Raw genomic sequence first — 19575 nt, 5'->3', positions numbered from 1 at the left:
CTTTTTTCTCTGGAAATGTCATTGCTGTGCCTGGAATGTTCCACAGTATGACATTAAACAGCTCTACCTCACATTTATTCAATTACAGGTTTTTTGTTTGCTTTTTTTTTTTTTTAAGCTCAAAAATACCTAGAAAAACAGCTCTGACTTGCAACTTGTTCTAGTTTGGACTCCATGAATACTGAAAGGTTTAATACAGGCATGTCCAAACTATGGCCCGTGGGCCAAATGCGACCCCTAGACAATTTTTTCTTGGCCCTCAGGCTTCCAGGTGACTTGGCCCAAATTACATTGCATCAATTAAAAATTAACTTTTTACTGCAAGTTTTTGAAAATCTACCTTGATAAAGCTAAATATTAAATATTAGTGTGTAGTTTTAAGGATCTTAGCATGAATAAAGACTGATGACTCATTCTAACATGTTAAACATGCACATATTTCAATTATTCACTGTACTGAGCACCAGTCTACGGCCCTCGATCAGCCCTCTGCTTTGTCTGTGTTTAGATATGTGGCCCTTGATTAAAAAAAAGTTTGGACACCCCTGGTTTAATACCATACTATGAAACATTCCAGACAAAGCAGTAACATCACGATGGAGAAAAACATTTAATGGACCCTCCACCAGAAAAGTTACGCAATGCACCTTTATTAGCTGGAATATAGATTTCTTGTGTATTGACTGATAGATTTGTTTTTATTTTGAGTTTGTTCCAAGAGAAAAACAATCATAATATACATACTACGTATACAAAGGAGTGGGACGAAGAAAAAATGTTTATTAACCCACCCCTATTCATGATGACGAAACTTTACAATTATTTACATGTAGCAAAATAATACATACTATGCATACTGAATAGAATTTTAACCCAGTTTCTTCTTTTTTTTTTTTGTATTGCACTGTATTATGGTTGTACAAACTAATAATAATGATAAAGAAGTTTATCGTTTATGGTCGAAACAAAATAAGCAAAATCATATGTTTAGTGTTTTTAAGTTGAATTGTGACTTTGCGATTGTGTTTGTGTATTCAATGTTTGTGTACAGCACTTTAGGCAGCACTTTAAACACTTTAAAGTGCTTTTTAAATTACGTTGATATGGTATTGTATGGAGATGCTACTGCTTTGCCTGGATTGTGTCATTCTACTTTATTGTGTTATGTTATTATTTACTTACAATGAGAGGACATGCCTTTCCACAGATCTGACCTGTCAGTTGCCCTGGAGAGATATGTTTAATGCCATACTTTGGAACATTCAGCACTATTTTGAGGAGGGAAAGTTCATAAGGTTTGATCTTTGTTTGGAATTTCAAAAAAGGTCAGAAGTGGATAAAGGATATTGTATTGTTTTAAAATGTTACAAGAACATTTGTTGATGTATATCCATAAGGGATGACACAAATGCACTCTACTTGAATTTCCCATCAAGATGTGAATATAGTAATTTGCTGTTGGGTTTATTAGTTGATTCCACAGGTGTAGAGGTTGCTAATGAATATGGCTGTGATTGTGCACACTTGGCTAATTCCAATTTCCTGTAATAGAGTTTTAAGAGGGACAGGTCCACTTCAACACAAAGTGGCATTACATCTCGATTGCTTCACTCTTAAAAGGTGGATTGGTAATTTGCTGAAAACATACATTTGCCTTGAGGAAACTGCTAAAGCCCAAAGGCAGAAAATAAAAGAGTCAAGCAAGTAAGTAGTACAGTTGACTTCCATTGTTGTGTTATGGATTGAGGGGGGAGGGGTGCTTGGTGATGATGAACACTGTTACACCGCGCAGAAAGAGGAAGGTGGGGACGTGAAAATGTTCCTAACCCAGAGTTCACCGCTCTCTGTCTGAATGAAAAATGGCATTGTCTCCCCCTTTGCCCTGCACTGATTGTTTCCTCCATAAATCCCCTTTGAGATTGTGTAATTAATTGAATGCAGCTTATTTGTCATTAACAAACCGCCGCCTAATGCCTGAGATTATGAGGGAACCATGGTACAGTCAATCTATTAATCATCTCGACTATTTTCCAAGAAAAACCTTCACAGATGAACAATTCAAGTCATTCTTCATTCTCAACGACTTTGCAGTTTGAAAACTTTAACTTAGTGGCAACTTGCTGCGTTTCTGTTGAATCATTTCCCATTTGGTAGTGGCACAAATATATGCCACAGTCAGCCAAGTGCCAACTGCCCTTTGTGTCCAAAAGCTCCATAAAGCAATGGTATGAGTCTGAGCTGTGTTTGATTAAAATTTGAGGGTAAACCCAGGTCAGACCTACTGAAGTTTGGGCGTACAATGACTCTGGCATACCCCATAGACATTTTTATGAGCACTGCTGCCGGGGTAGATTGGATCAGCCAAGCAAAGGGCATGCAACAGAGATGTATGCCACTTCTGGCAAGGCGCCCCAACTCTCCCTAGGCCCTGTGTCATTCATAAACATGACGGATTAGCTGTGATATTCCTCCATTTACAACATAAGCGAACAGAGTGGGGAGAGGAGAATGAAAGCAGAGAGTGTGTGTTAGTGTCAGATGCCCCTTAGGGCTAGCGCTAAAATGGATGGGTAAAGACGGAGATGAAAAGACGAGATGAGGCAGGAAGGGCGGAGACTGGGCCTTTCTCTGCAGGCCTGGCTGAGCAGCAAGCCAGGCACAACTCTGCATTTACCTCCGCCCCCTCCTCCCCCCTCCGCCCCCCCACCCGCCTCACACCTCGCTGTATACTCTCCAGTCAGCTCTGCAGATGCTCTATACTGTGACACCTGAGGGACTCAAAGAGCATTTCCACATCTGCCTTCTACATATAATCAGGCCTTTCACAGCGCTGGCTCCGTTCTGACTGCGCCCCGTGTCTGTACTCCAATGGCTGCAGGTTTTAAAAGATGCTTTGTGTCAGAAACTCTGCCTTAATCTGTCTTTGTCTTCTGTTGCCTGCTCCACCAGCACCACAGCCTTTTTCAGCCTTCACTTTGCATATTCCATTTGCTGGTTGTTACCTTGAGCAATGATTCCATTTACTTCAGGAAACACTGGCCCATTTATTTTTGGTTTGGGGTGTGGGGAGAGAATCTGTTCTTGTCATTTTATCTGCCATCAGCATTATTTTGATTATTATTAGTAATATTCAAAGTAGGGAGTAGTGTTGGCTTAAACACCACTGAAGGGCTTCATCTTGATCCAAAGTACACATTTACCAGAAGTAAGTAGTAGGTAGGTGATAGTAGCTAAAAGTACTACATGACATATTATAAATTAAGTACATCTTTTATAGTAACACTTGTGTTTTCTTTTTATAGATCAGCTGAGGTCACTGCCAGAAGCCCAGGGTCTGCAGGAGCCTCAGATCTGCAGGGTGACCAGGTGAGTGTTTCTATGGGACAGAAGGCAGAACTGTGAGGTGCTGCCCTGCTTCATTAGTCTTTCATGTTCTTCTCTCTCACAGGCGCTTGGACTAGATTGATCATCAGTATAGACACTATAACTCAGGTTTAAATGTTTCTGGGTGTACTATAATTTGGAAATAGACTGTCTGTAATAGAGTTGCCTTATTCATTTTGGTCTATTTTGTGTCTTAGCTTTAGGTTTATGCCTAAATATTACTTTATAATATGAAACCTTTGTAAAGACTAATTGCAACATTCTACAATAACAAAAAACAAAACTTCATGTAGAGGGCTAGTTCTTATAAATGGCAATTGTTGTTATTGCAAGAATCTTAAAATCCAGAAAGCCTTTACATGTGTTTGAGCTATGCCCTTTTTATTATTATAAAGAAAGAAATCGTTTAACCATAGTCCATTATTGTCCAAGATGTTGAATCTTGTGGAAGTTTTTGTATCCTTGGATTTAAGATGCACCGCTTTTTCAGTAATGTTATGATAAAATAGCTTTAACTATCTGCAAATACTGAAACAAAAATAACAAAAATGAAATAAGACAGAACTGATCCAAATGTATTGTGTAACTGTGATTTAACTCTCATGTAACCAAAGAACTAGTCTGATTCATCAGCTGGTTTCACTTCGTGGAAACCGTCTGACCTTGCAGCATTAGGGTTCGTGCGCTCGACGGTAGGTGGGTACTTTTTTTATTTAACTTACCACTGCTGTTTGGTCGTGACGTATGCAATGCGCCAAATCCCTTAAGAAGAAGGGCAACAACATCTTTCCCCTTGATAAAATTCACCAAACATTCTCTTTGTTGCGACTTTAAATCCTCATCATGGCTTCACAGCTCTTCGCTGATTGGCCGGTCAGCGGTCTACAACTTCCGGAGTTCTTGCAAACTGTCTAGTGTATTCTGATTCCTGACTTATTCAATCATTCTGAGGCTTTCTGAGCTATGACAGTGACTAGTCTTATTACTTCGATTTATATGTCCAACCAGGATATCGACTAAACCAGTTTGGAAGCCAATATCCGATCCAGCAATTTTTTTAGAGTCAGCTCCAATATCATATCGGTGCATCCCTAATCTGTGGCAATATCAACCCTAAACCTAATGCCAAAACATCTACATTTCAGTTCAATATTTCTGACAGCGTCATCTGAATCAAGCTTCTGTGTACCACCTCCATCTAGCTCCTCCTCTACCTTCTAAACTAATATTACTTCTTTTTCTTTTCATTTAGAAACCATCTGTTTATGTGCACAACTTATGTTCATATTCAGTATCAGTGGCAAAAATACACCGCAGTTTACCAGATAACAGGTTGTAACTAAGATAGCATCTCATTGTTTGCCGGAGTATTTCCCTAAACATTAATAACTTTGCGCATTTTCGCCATGACAACCGCCAGATGTGTGCATGTGCTAGAACTCCTCCATTTTACACGGTATCGTCTGACTCGGACAACTACAGGTGACGGGGCTGTATAAATTTCTAAGCTTACATTTCTTTAGAGAAAAAAAACGTCACACCAGCCATTTCAATAATTTATCTTGCTAAAAGCTTGCTACAGGAGAGGAAAGTATAGGGATTATTCATGCTTGCTAACATCCTGTAGAGAAAAAAAAACAACTCTTGGCTTTCAAAGAGCTCTAATGGAAAAGATGGTTACATGAGGCTTTTCACCACAGTCGACAGCCAGTCTCTCAAAGTGTCTATTGGGGAAGATGGGTGTCACAGCAGGCAGTGGGTGGCATTATTTATTATGGAAATTATTATATTGAAGCTTCATGTTTGCAGATTTGACAGCTAAATTTGAACCTCCAAGTTGATGATGAGAACGTGGAAGTTTTCAAAGGAGTTTTAGTCTCGAAGCATTTCAGGTTAGATGTACTGAAGAAGGGCACATTTACACAGGACATAACACATGTTTAAGCATGAGCTATTGCTGTTGTGATATTGTGATGGATGTTAATATTAGGGATGTAACAATACCGGAAATATCGCAATATCGTATCGTCAAAAGTCTCACATTAACATCGTGGTCTGTCACAATATACCGAATTACAAATTCCTTTGCTTAAATGCATGGTTTTATAGTAGCAACAGCTACTCTGATCTCTCACTGATACGACTTGGAACTTCATCTGATGACGCCAACTTTTTGTATCCACGAGGGTAGATAGATGTTTACATGTTTAATGCCATACTCTGGAACATTCCAAGTAAAGCAGTAAAGCAAATCCACAAAGTACTTTGATGATATATATATTTTGCTAAAAAAACAAAAAAAGACCATTTATTATATCTTATTGTGACAGGCCTACTCTGACACATAACTGACTACTGCATATCCAAAACACCACATCTCTCATGCCAACGTTATTTGCGAGCTAAAACATGAGCATCTTCACATATATAAGTTTTCAAAATCATTAGAGGGGCTGAGAATGATTGCACAGCAGCAGCAGCCAATTAATCCACAGGAAAGTTAGTTTGGAGTGGAGCTAAGATCAAAGGTACCAGCACTAACATCCCACGGCTACCTCCAAAGGAGCACCCCTACTTCATTTATAACCCAGTACTTCACATACAACTTATTCACATTATTTAGTGAGTACAGTTCATTTATTTTAGGAAAAATAACAAGCTTTTGTGCTATGTTACTGCTATACATCCCTTGTTCACTGTGGCCATTATGAGAAAAAGAGGAACATTTGATGAAAGCTATTTGAGTACAATAGATCATTAAATATGTTTGGCTAACTTCCAAGCTTTTTCACATTCATGATTTTGAATTTTACAGAATTTGATGAAGTATGTGAAGCGAGCTTGAACTGGCCAGAATACATCATAGATGGCTTGTGTTTGAGATTTGTTAGCTGTTAGTTTGGGGCAGAAGAGACAGTGTTGATGTCTGTTTACATACCAAAATCAAACTATTTAAGATTAATAATCTTACAATGATTGAGGGTCTTTAAAATGAATACTCTGAAAATCCTTGAGTATTTTTAAATTGTGTTGAACCTTTGCCAGTATTTCATGTTGACAATAAAGCTATGAAGTGGATGGTATTTAACTTACTACACTTGAGTAGAAATAGTCATCGGCACATCCTGTACTCTGGGAGTGCGAGACAGCTGCAATAGCATGTTTGTTGCCATGTTTCTTTTCTCTAATTGGTTAATCCGTCTGTCAGTCAGACACATATGGTTCCAAGTATTGTAAAATTGACTAGTCTTAGCTTGTCAATCAATATCAAGAAATATTGCTGGTAGTGTATTTCATCCTTGTTTAGACTTGCTTTGAGTTTAGCCATATTTATGCCTATTGTGTGGGTCCTGGTTTGGTCTTGGTTGTTTAGAGTTGACAGACTTTAACAATTTTAGTAATATATTTATTTAGCAAACGATTATGTAAAAATGCACTAATATATTTATAGGTATCATAGTCATCAAAAATAACAGCATTTTCTCAGTCCTAGACTGAACTTTTGATAAAAAACAAAAGTCTGCCTATATAAATAAACCCTGCTCTCTCTCTGTCTCAAACATAAGGCTTTGATGGGAGCGTTGCACCGTCCGTACAAATTGAAACGATGCATTCTGTTTTTCCGTCACAGGAGAGCGGCTTCCCATTTTCCGCTCCCACTGTCGAGTTGGGCTCAGCTGCATAAGTTTGCCACGCCGTGTGCGAGGAACAGGAAATGGCTGTTGACAGCATAATGGGGGCATGAGGAGGCAGTATAAATCCTTAATCACGCCTAAATCATGAGGTGGAGCACTCTGATGCTCATATCATTCTAATGGAACCACTGAGATGTTTTATTTTTAGGAACTAAAACTTTTTTATTTTACTTAAAAGTGCATTATGTAACTCATCTGGTGGAGGGTCCCTTGTGTCAAGGAGACGTTATTGTTGTGACCTGAATGTTCCATAGTAGAGCATTAATCTTTTAAATTTAACTTTTAAATACATTATCCAGTGTTTTTATTGAAGAGTCGCATCTGCATTGTTTTGACCTGTAATATGGCCTGGACACATCACCTGTTTATCCACAGAGATACATAAGATTAATGCCATACTGTGGAACATTCAGGACAAATAGCATAGTATTTTATAAAGACAAACATGTGGTGGACCCCTGACCAGAAAAGCTACAGAGTACACCTTTATGTATTTCTACAGCCTAATATTTCACTATACGTAATCAAATTGTGATCTGACCTTGTTAGAATGTGTCTATCTGGAGAGCTCATTGAACTATATTCAGTGCTTTCCATTGTAATGTAGCTTCTGCTTCTTCATTGGTCAGTCTCAATTTTTGTTCATTTGTGATTGACAGGCGATTTAACCAATTACAGCGAAGTGTGAACTCTCCAATGAAGCGGCTGTCTTTTATTACCTCTTGAGGCCATATAAAGCTGCTGTAATAAAATCAAAGGGGAACTCTAACAGAAATTGTAATATCAATCTTTTGCCATATTATCAACCGTCAAAGCTAAATGTCCTTATATCCGACCGTTCATTTGGAGTAATCTCGCTAAAAGACTAACAAAGTAACCAATAAAGCCACATCAAACTATCCTAGTTGTTATTACCTTGCCTAAAGACACATTTTGCACTATAGAGGAACATATCAAATAGCTAGAATGTCTCTCATTGATTCTGTCCCTCCATTTCTCAATCCCCCCCACAGTCATTTTCAATTACAAGGCAAATCAGGACGACCTTAACTCAAAGACACGGGTTGCATATGAGGCGGGTCACATGGTACAGTAGTTAATCAAAACAAAAAATGAGAGCGGGGGAGACCTGAGTACACCGTAGTCACAGGAATGGCATATTTGACTGGAAACCACATTTTGCTTTGTTCACTTTACATGCAAATCTCTACCCTGAGCCCAAAAAGTTCATTACCAGTGACGCTTTTTATCAGGTTTGAAGCTGATCTGAATGCTAATACTTATACTACACACTTTGGATTTTTGCTGCTACTACTTCTGCTCGAGAATAGCAATTACTACAATGTTCTTTTCCTTCATGGTACCAGGCATCACCCCCTGTAGGGAACTTCCCACAACAGATGCTATACAGTCTATTCCACAGTCCATTGGAGCCCAAATGAACTAAATGAAGAGTCACTTTATATGTATTAGGCCTGCTGCTGTATTTTGCTTATTTATTTAGCTGTTTGATAGCACTCCACTACACTCAAACGTAACTATAGGGGGTAAAACTATTTTTTTAACCACCGAGCTGATGTAGTTTCATGAAAGAACTGCTCGGGCCAGGCTGGGAGCATGAAAAAAGGCAGAGTTTATTTGGTGTAAGAATGTGATGTTTCTTAAAAAGCTATTTCAACTTGTTAATAATGTATGATCCGTCGTCATGGAAACCAAACTTAGTGTAAACCCCGCAGTAGATCGACCTCGCAGTGCAGTGTCATGTCACTTCAGGCTCAACACCGAAAACTGTGAACCTGGGATGCACTTTCTATAGTCGTATTGTTCCAGTGCAATAAGCCCCTAGCAGGCTGGCTTTTATATTGTGTGTGTAATAGGCACTCACAGATAAATAAGCTGTTATTTTCCCGGGCTATTTAATTAAGTGTTGCAATAACAAAATAAAGAAGGTAACCAAACTAGCCAACCCAGAGGTCACTTCTCACACAATACTGTATGAAAAAATAATGAAAATGCACTAATAACATCAAGTTTTATTTCATCAATTACTAGGGTTGTTAAAGGTCCTACATTATGTCAAATTGACTCTTTTGAGCTTTAAGACATGTTAGAATGTTGTTATCACGTCAAAAACATGTTTAGTTTCATTCATTTGAGTAAACCTTTATTATTAACCTGTCTATGGCTACGTTTATATGATGACGGTCTGAACAGAAGACGCAAAAGTGGCATCGCGTCTTCACTTTTAATTCCGTGTTTAGACGAGTGTTTTCAGGAGGAAATCTGCATACATACGGTAAAGCAAAAGTGTGTGGAATTTGATTGGGTATGCATGCCAGACAGCTAGGTGGTGACGCTAGGTTGTGATGTGATGTAAATGCATACGCGATGTGAGCAGATCTGAACAGAGTTTTGCGTCTTGTGCAGTGTAGACGGAAATGCTACGGCGGAACATATTCAACTTTTCCACTCTGGAGCATGGTTTCAGATTTTTCTATTTTTAAGCCCCAAAAACGCAGTCACCGTCTAAACGAAAGGCACTTCCGATAAAATATTTTGTCGTTTTTACCCACAAGCGTTCTCGTGTAAACAGACTCTACATCTCCAAAGCTCAAAATGCTCTGTTCTAACATGTGATGTCATGAAGTGGTAGTTTTCAAGTCAACATCTACATCTTTTGTTCAGTAGAAATCTGTAGTTTCATGACTGAAATTATACAAATGATTCTCGTGAAGGTGCATGGAGTTTAAAAACATGATGGAGCACTTCCTGTCTTAGCACATGCCATCACAAGGTTGAGCAGACTTTTTCTGTCTGAGAGAAGAATTCAGCCAAAATATGCAGAAATTGCAGAATGAAACAAAACACAATTTGAGGTACTGTATGTTTGCAATGAGGAAACAACATTGAAACAGAAAACAGTGTAATATGGGCCCTTTAAAGGCGGATTTTAGCACATTTCTGACGAACGGTAATATCTTCTGATCATTATTATTGGACATGGCAGATGATGATGATGATGATGATGATATGTACAGACAGTGTAGGATGCTCTATGCTCAGGCAAATACTCTCATGTGTAAGTTTGGTTCTTGTATAAATGATGTAAAGTTGTTATTGTTTAATTCATATTGTACGCCATTGTACACAGCCCATTTTTGGATTCATTGCAAAAAAGAGGTGGACTACAGTGATGCTTTGCGGTGCTTTTGAGGAGGCAATGATGGACGAGTGCGACTGAGATGTTTGTTACTGCATGAGTGAACACTATGCAAGATGCACTAAGAATTTTAATGCGCAGTTTTATTTACAGCCTGAACAAATCAGACAATCAAATAATAATGTCACTCACAAACATGGCTGTCTTTTATTTTGTAATGTCACTGTACTTGTCTGTTTTAAAAATGATGATGATGACGATGACTGGGATAAATCTAAATCGGAAAAATAAAAATAGCGTGTTTTTTTGTTGTTTTTTTTGGTAACACTGCTCACTAATAACTAAACTTATGTGCATCTTTCTATCCAGTTTTTTGGATTTCATTCTGAATATTTGGATCTGGATGTCCTCTCCTTTTATTTGGGCTGCAGTTGTCGACTGTGATCATCCTGAACTCACCTTCCGTACATCTACGCGAGATGAGAGCAAGCAGAGGGCGCAAAATGGAAATGGTAATAAACATGCTAATGGTAGTCTGCGCGTTCGGGAGAGAAAGCTGCTTCAAGCTTTCCCTTGGCAACCCGACTGTATATTGTTGTGTGTATGTGTGTGTGTTTGTGTATGTGTGTCTGAGTGTGCGCACGCGAGGCAGAGTAAACAGGAAAAGCTGCAAGTGAACGTGCCACCTTTCCCTTTCAATCGGCCTCTGGAGACAGTGCAAAGGGCCTTTTGTTGGCTCATTGGCGAGATAAGATGTGGGGACAGGGAGGAGAGGAGGGGGCCACGCAGAGTCGCCGAGCCAGCTTTTTTCTGCTATAGGACGGAAGCACCCCTCTCAATAGGAACTCATTTGCCATGTTGTGTAATTGTAGCACAGAATGGAACACACCTCATTCAGGCTGCCCAAGGCTTTTTCTGAGCCATTTTCTCTATTCAAAACCAAACAAGTCGTGTTTTAGAGAGATATTAGACCGCCTTTTGAGCTCAGGGCCACGCGTATTTGCCTCTGAATGGGATGTTTTGTGTAATCAAGATCATTTTTTTGCACCGCGTCCATTATAAAAGAGCCCCCCGTCAACAGACTTGATATTTGTCATTTGACTTTTATTCTCACTGCTCTCGGAAGGTAAACAAAGTGGGTGACCTTTAGCGCCCGGGCTGTTATTGGTTTGCGTGGAGAAGTGCGCCGCATTAACCCAAGCTAACAGAAGGTGTCAGTTAAAAGGCGCGTAGCTAACCGTCTCGCCGTCATCAACATATGCAGGGTAATCATAAGAATTATTCTCATGTTACACGGTCACTTGAATATCTCCACTCAAGTACAAGAGATGAAAAATGACTGATTTGAAAATTATTGCTGAGCTGTTCCATTAAACTACCACAGGCTGGAAATGGATGTCTATTTGCATAATTTAACTGGCATCTTAATTATTGTGTCAGGAATCTGTATGCAAATGACTTAAGTCACTTAGAGACGGGAAACTTACTTGGCTAAATGGCTAATAGACTGAATCTTATCACGTTAGAAAATAAAACGTGAGTGTAGCCATAGTAATTTGATCTCTGTGTCTTTCTCGTGGCTGTTCCTTCTCATTGGTTACTCAAGTAAATCATCTGCCTTTATTTAACCGTATTCATCCTCTTTTGCAACAACTACAGTAAAAAATATCTCATTGGTTTCAAATATTGGTGAACAATGTTAAAAACACTAAGGAAAGGCTAAATATTCAGTACAAATTTGAATACCACAATAATGATGGTAATAGCACTTTTCAACCGTAGAGTATAAAGAAGTGGACTCCATAGCTTTCGGCTCCAGTCAAATGAAGCTCATCAGGTTGGCACAGGGGTCTCCAACCTTTTTCCTCCGGTGAGCAACTTTTACAAAACGAAAATGCCAGAGAGCTTCTAGTTTTACGGGTCACTGAAAGTTTTGTATATTTAAGAGCCACAGCGAGCCTTAGATGAGGTACAGTTAAATGCCTATAAAACAAATCTTTATCTGTTTATTAGTGTACAAAGTTAGGCATCAAAATAATACATGTGCAATCGTAATAGGCATTTAATGAAGCAAATTTTACTTATTCAGCACAATACGTGTAATTCAGAAATCCCTTGGCGAGCTAAAATAAAATAGCTAAATATAAACTCTAGGATCGGGTTAATCATAAAGATTTTAGTACCAAAATAACTAAGCTCACTGCAGCAGTTACAGAGTGTAAAGTCGATTGGAGTCAGAGTGATTTCCTTTTCGGGTTTGCTATGTCTGTACAGTTTTCAACCCAACACAGCAGTACTTTATTATTATAATTTAGATTTAGGCCAATTTTCTTTCTTTTTTTTTTTTCAGTATTGATACTGCTGCAGATAAGTACTAGCTTTGATACTAGTTTCAGTATTAAGTAGTACTTAATGATAACCCTATCCTATACATCATTGTTTCCCAAAGACTGGGTCACAACACTTTTTTTTTTGGGTCGCCTTATCACGATCTGCATGTAGATCTGCAATATACAGGGCTACATTTAATGTCCAAACAAGCGACTTATGGATCCTTTTATTGCTGGTGGAATTATTGTTTTTCATTGTTTAAAACCTGAGTAATACTAATTGTTCAGAGAGACACGATCACTGAGTCATCAATAAAGTATCCTCATTAATGTTCAATAAGGATGTAACGATATCCAAATCTCTCGATACGATATTATCACGATATGCATCTCATGGTACGATATTTATTGTGATATTTTGGAGAGGCTGATATAATTGTAGAGAGGATGCTTTTTTGCTTTTAAAATACCCTGCCAAGATTTAGATGTGAATTATTTCTGTCATAATCCCAAGAATTCAAATAAAAACATATTTCTTGTTGTCTGCGCTGAAATGAATCATGGGATATGTAGTTCCTGATGTTTATTAGCTATTGCTACTATAAAAAAATGTATTTAAGCAAAAGAACTTGTAATTTCATATATTGTGACAGCCCACGATATTATTGTGAGACTTTGACGATATCGCGATATTTTCGGTTATTGGTACATCCCTAATGTTCAATAATGGTCAAATCCACCTTTATATTGCGATTTTCAAAAACTGACTTCACTTGAGTTTGTGATTTTTAAAATATAGGTCCCCAGAAAAAAAGTTTGGGAAGGACTTCTATACATTCTCTGTACAAGCTGGCCTTTTTGACATTACGTCCAAAACATCCAACCAAAGTTCTACCCATTATCACTATGGGTACGACAATAGGCAGACCATCTTCAGCTCTGCCTATTGTCTCCCATCGATTTCTTTTTTTAAATCCACCCATCATGTAACTCACTGTAAGAGTTTGCTGGCATCATATTTGTGTCATGATACGGAAGTGGAGAGGGCAGGAGAGACGAGAGTAAAACACAGCCTTACCTTGGTTAGCTGGGAGGGAATGCGCATGTTAGTAGGACAGTGTTTCTGTAGTGTAAAGAGACCTACCACGTAAAACAGTGAGTCTGGTGTTTGCGCTGATCTCTCCAACACTATTGGAGGCAACGCATTCATATATGGCTTCATCTCGGGGCGTGCGCAATGGCTGAATTCTGAGCACTGAACCAGATCCGTCGTCGAACTCTATCACCTGCAGGTGCGAGAAACAGGATATGTTACAGGAGATTTTTTGTTCCCAATGTTGCAAGGACCCTTCGTAGGAAATCAGAGTAAATAAAATACATGAAAAAAGTACTATATATAGGACATTTGGCTGATGGGGACTGACACAATGAGCTCCCTATGACGAACAAAGCTGCGTTGTGACTGTTGTGCTTGTACTGTATATTTTAATGCATTTTAAAGTGTTGAAGTTTCAGTAATGTTATCTAAATGTTGATATTGACATTAAATTGTAGTAGTATAGTAGGCCTGTCACAATAACAAATTTTGAAGTTCCATATATTGTTGTAGTAAATATAAACTATTAATGATGATACTGAATATAATCTATGTCACTGATGCAGATTTAAACCACAAAAACTATTCTAAATGTACAATACTGTTTAAAAAATCACACAAAAAACATTTTAATACATAGTTTGCATCTGTAAAACGTCATGGAAGTTATTAATTCAACCTTTTATGGCTTAAATTTGATAATTTACCCCAAGAAATTCCCAGAAAATGTACATGATAATTATAAGTATATTGTTCCATCTTTCATATATTAAAGGATAAGTCAATATAATAGTTATTATGACAGGCCTAGATGTTAGATTTTTAGTTCTCCTGTGTTGGACTGGCTTAACTGGGTCAAAAAAATAATGCATCTAACTTTAAGAATGGGGAGGCTTAGACTGATCCAGAATATTGTATTTCATGTAACGCTACGACAATTTAAAATGCTCCCCACTCTTAAAGTTAAGGTTTTGTCTTTTTAAATGCATCACACTGGCTTGGGTTAATGGGACAGAAACAAGCACAGACAGTTATAGGTGGCCTGGTAGAACATTACGGACATTGTACCATGAAGTGAAGTAGTGGTACAGAGGACAGAACCAACTGTATTGGACGGACGACACATAAAATGCTCACGAACAGGTGTTTGTTATAGCTTATTCAGCAGTTCTTGCATGCTACAGTTTTGGTATACTCACTGATCTTAGAAAGCCCTGTGTCATAACCCAATGTCTTTTAAGCATAGAGGTAGATTTGAATAAAAATAGGCCTGAGCCTCACATGCACGCTCCCTCATCCACGCACAGACGCACACACATACTACAAAAACTACAAACAGTTTAAATTCCACAGTATTTCTGAGTATTGGTTAACCAGTTATTGCTGCAGGCTAGCAGTGCTCAAGCTGATAGCAGGTAAGTGTGGAAACGGCACCCTTTCAAAATAAAAGCCAAGCTCAGAGAATTAGAGGATGTTGTGGAGGAAATGTGACTGTTAGAAGATGAGGAGCATTGCCCGATGGAATGAGCAGGAAATGATTGCAGCTAGCAAGCCCTGCAAGGCATTCTGGGAGGGAGACGTATCACTTTAGCATTCAGTATGAGTTGTCCGAATGCAGTGAACTCTGATAAGATTAGATTTTTGTGGCATGGGATGTAAAAATTCAAAGGCCTTTGCTGCTATGGAGCGAGCAGCAATGGCAATGAGGGCAAAATGTGATGCTAGGATGGTTTCTAGAACTGACACAGAAATTAATAGAAATCTTATCAGTGTTCTGCTATGGTTTGTTATTTCTCATGGGTATGGAGCAGTGCCTCAGCCCGTATGGGGAGAGTTGGACATGCATTAAGATAAAATGCCACAAAGCAAAAGGCTTTCTGGAGCGAAAGAGCCATTTCTCTTTTCACTTTGTAAGGCTGGCAGTGGCTGTGATGCTAATGTAACTATCTAGGTCACATGTTTACAGTTATATTGATCTTTTTGGGGCTTTCTTTTTATTCAATTACAAATCTGCCCTCAGATCTTGTGTAAACATGCTCATTAAACCTCATTCATGTTTAAGTAGTTGGCCAGCGAGGCTGTTAGAAGCTGCTAATGCGTGGTGGCAAGTCAGCGGCATGGATTATGTGCAAACAGAGCCAAAAGCAGTGCTGGAGCATTCTCTTTGTCGAGCATTTTACATCAGAACAATAGACCTAATACCTCAAATCTCTGGTTGCTGACTTTCTTCCCCTTCTTGTTCCACACAATCTTCGGCCGAGGGTCTCCTGTGGCTTGGCAAATGAAAGAGGCCACGCCTCCTTGCACGCCTGTTTGGTCATTGGGGGTTCTTAAAAACTTTGGTGGTGCTGCAAAGAGAGAGAAGGAAAACAGAACAAAAATAGTCTGATTAATCTCTTATCAAACATCACACAGTAGAAAGGAACTAAGTAGCAGATTTCAGCATGTGGCTGTTAAGAGGATTGCATGGATCAGAAGCTGAGATCACGAGTTAAAGGGGCCTTGGGAATGGTTATATGAAATCCCCAAAATTAAAATCAATTTAATAGTTTGATTTGATTAAAACAGCAGACCCTAAGTAGGCAGCGCTTGTTTCAAGTGTTATCCAGTCCAGTAGCAGACATTACTAATCTGTAAACGCCAAGGCTTTGAATGGTTAATACACTCCACAAATGAGGCGTACACCTGATAAGGTCCTGCTGCTCTCTGATTGGCAAAGGGAGCCTTTTTGAGCTCCTAATTGGTCCCTGGTTTGTACAAAGTGACTCAAGTGTGAAGACAAATGGATGAAACTGCTCCAAATGTTTGGGAGTTGAGGTGAGACAGTACAACAGTGTTTGCTTTGTCTACATGCAGCATGGACATCCCAGTGAGCAGTAATGGTGGTTACATCACTGAGGCACATGGGAAATGGCACTGTTCATGTGTGTCTGTGCTGTTTCTGTTTAACACGTTTCACCACTGATAGTCTAGCCACCAGTAAAATCTGATGGATTATTTTAGTGCTTTTATTCCTTGAATATTATTATTACTTGAAAAGTAGTTTCAGTTTCCATCTCTGAAAAATCAAAACACATGAAAGTAATTCGTAATCAAAGGAACCTGTCTCTCTCTGATGAGATTTTGATTGTGAGATTAGAATCCTGCCTTATTCGTGATGATCAAACGTGTTTAATTTTAGCTGTAATAATGTAATATGGTGATAGTGCTATGTCAGACCTCCTGGTATTTTCTCTGAAGCTGGAGCGGTGATTCCATCTGCCCTGCTTTGCACCAACTGGCTTTTATCAATCACTGGAGCAGGCCATTAGGGGCCACACAGCTGCAGTGGTCCCAGCCGTGTGAGCCCTTCATCTGACTGAGAATGTGATTGTACACACTGATTTCCCCTCTTAGATCGAGGCGACCAGCGGTGGCGACAAAAGCCCCCAGACTGAGGCATAGATTAACCTGCAGGATTCTCAGAAAAGCCACAGAAGATGTGTGGTCAGCTATCAAAAGGGCAAACTGATAAACAGGCCAGCAGCTGGGTTTCCACTGGGCAAATGAGACAAGAAGTCACCTGACCACTCTCTCCTTGTGCACAATACTCGTGCATGCTCCTCATGCACGCTCCTCGTGCACACATTGTCTAGCTAACATGTTTGACTGGTGGACAGCATGCTTGACACAGTGTAATTTGTGCGCAGGAAAAAGCACTATTATATCTGCATTTGCGCTTTATCTCATTGACTTGGCTGGGTGTGGCGTTGGTTGGCATCCAGCCAAGAGGGCTCTGATGGGTAATTGATATGCTATTGGGGCTGTTTTCGCTCAGGGGGCCATCCATTACGGCTTGGTGCATCTCCCCGTGGCGGCTGTGATAGACTGCTACGACATGTAGGAGAGATCAGCGCTGGAGGTGAGGCGCGGAGGGCGGGGGAAGTCATCGCACAATGGGGAGTGATTGAAGCGTGACATGGAGGTAATGGTGTTTTCACAGACATGGCGCTGATATCGCCATCATACCCCCATTTTAAGGCGGCCCTGACAAACATCCATTTTGGCCCAGTCCTCGTATGGCTGGAGGTAGACAGTGGCTGATTGAAACCACGCTCTGCTCAGGACAATGCCATGGCAATCGTTCTGACAGCCCCATGAGCGATATGCTGTGTGGACAACACACACTACCCATGACCTTTGCTTTGTAAATGAGTTTTAGTGAGTGCGAGGGCAGCTTTCCTTTTGCAAGCTGTAACATGTGGAACAGAAATGTATTTGAAATGCTCTTCCACGTGCTGAGGGCATGACTATAGAATCATGCAGTTTTACTGGATGCGTCCAAAATTCCGAAGCAGTTTGACTTTATTATCAATGATTAATTTGTGTCAGGATTATTAAAGATATAATGTAGTTATTTTCAACAGTTTTTTTGTGGTAACAAAATGTATTGTATTTGTGTAACAAAATAGTATTTAAACAAATCCTCCATTGAGCAGCAAGAAACTGTCCTTGTGTTTATGGTCAGGGTTTTTCCACTAAACAAAGGGAGAAGCTAAATTGAGGCGTACTTCCTCACTCCTTCTATGTAACAGAGTTGCAGAGTTGGGCATGTGAGCTGTTTTGGGGTTTGGAGTTCAGAGCATCTTGTGCGTCTGCATTCATTAGTTTGTTTGATACTGGATTAACTCCAAGCCAAACACTGAATTTAAATAGTGTAGAGAAGCAAGGTCACAGTCTCATTCATCAGGGCTGAAACATTTGAAATCCTCATGACTCCTCCACATACATGGACTAAAGTTTGATTTGCAGAACCATTAAACAGATGAATCAAAGAGTGAGCAAAAGAACATTATGAGAGCCACTTTCTGCTAGAAGCCTATTCTGCAGACACCAGTCCAAGACAGCTCGCTTTTCACAATTATACTGACTGACATATTCAATTTCATTTGCATGAAAAGGGCCATTTCCCCTCTGAATCTTTAACTTGCAGGGTGAGGTGGGGTTGTAGAGACCAATAATTAATCCTAACACATGGGGTGGCAGTTGGCAAATACTGTGCTCCATTTTGGACATACACGTGGGAGAAAGAAGCGTTTAAAGATGCCATTAACCTTGTTGGACATCTCTAAGCTGTAGCATATCAGGGCTGTAATACTGATACATTGTTTGGCCATAATTGACATAAAGTGGCCTAAAAGGAGCTCATCTTCATGTGGATAAATGTACCCAGACCCTGAGCCAGTCCTCAGGTGAGCGCAGGTACTTTCAAGTCTCTACATTTCTTTGGGAAGTTCATGATGACTGTTACTGCAGTTGACTGTGCGCTTTATAAAAACAAGCGCTTCTCCGCGGATTAATTAACTGTGCGTCTTCTGCTCAGAATTGTCTGACCCAATGCCAAGAAAGAAAATATGGAGATGGTGGATGTGAATGGAGAGATAAATACTGACTTACAAATATTGAAAAAGTGTGGAGATAAACAACACATACTAATCATGAGGACTGGCACAGCTCAACTCTCTATCTGCAGCATTACGATAAAATTCTATCTTTTGTGATGCTGGAGAAACAAACTACACATTGTATACGCTCACAAAGGGTCTAGGCAGGGAGACGGAAAAGAAACGGGAGCTTAATTAGAGCTGCTGGCTGATTTGCATTGCGAGCTCATCGGTAATCTCGCCTTAAATGGAAGCTGAAATTCTTATTGCAATTAGTGATCACTTGAAAAGGGATATGGCCCCCGAATGATGGTTAATTACAGGATCAGGAATAGTACATTAATTCAGTGCTGAGTTTTAACGCAGTGCAATGATGGGGACCTGCTCCTCCATCAATATTGTGCTGCTTGTCACACATAATGAAGTTGATAATACAAGGCTAACCCCCTCCCCAAACGCCTAAATGTGCTGTCTAAGCTAAATTCAT

At 39.5% G+C, this 19575-nt stretch overlaps 1 protein-coding gene across 1 annotated transcript in view; it reads right to left on the bottom strand.

Annotated features, from left to right (window-relative positions):
• LOC110159301 (protein tyrosine phosphatase receptor type D) overlaps positions 1-19575 on the bottom strand; it is a 289285-nt gene that overhangs the window by 77888 nt on the left and 191822 nt on the right. Inside the window, exons 4-5 of the mRNA XM_055156330.1 lie at positions 15868-16013; positions 13714-13855 (exon numbers count right to left, since the gene is read on the bottom strand). Coding sequence (XP_055012305.1) covers positions 13714-13855; positions 15868-16013 — 288 coding nt within the window. The remainder of the gene's footprint in view (positions 1-13713; positions 13856-15867; positions 16014-19575) is intronic.

The sequence above is a fragment of the Boleophthalmus pectinirostris genome, unplaced genomic scaffold, assembly GCF_026225935.1.
Source record: "Boleophthalmus pectinirostris isolate CB_2022bp ecotype Guang Dong unplaced genomic scaffold, ASM2622593v1 HiC_scaffold_20, whole genome shotgun sequence".
Lineage (NCBI taxonomy): Eukaryota > Metazoa > Chordata > Actinopteri > Gobiiformes > Gobiidae > Boleophthalmus > Boleophthalmus pectinirostris.
This window is presented reverse-complemented; position numbering and strand designations above follow the sequence as displayed.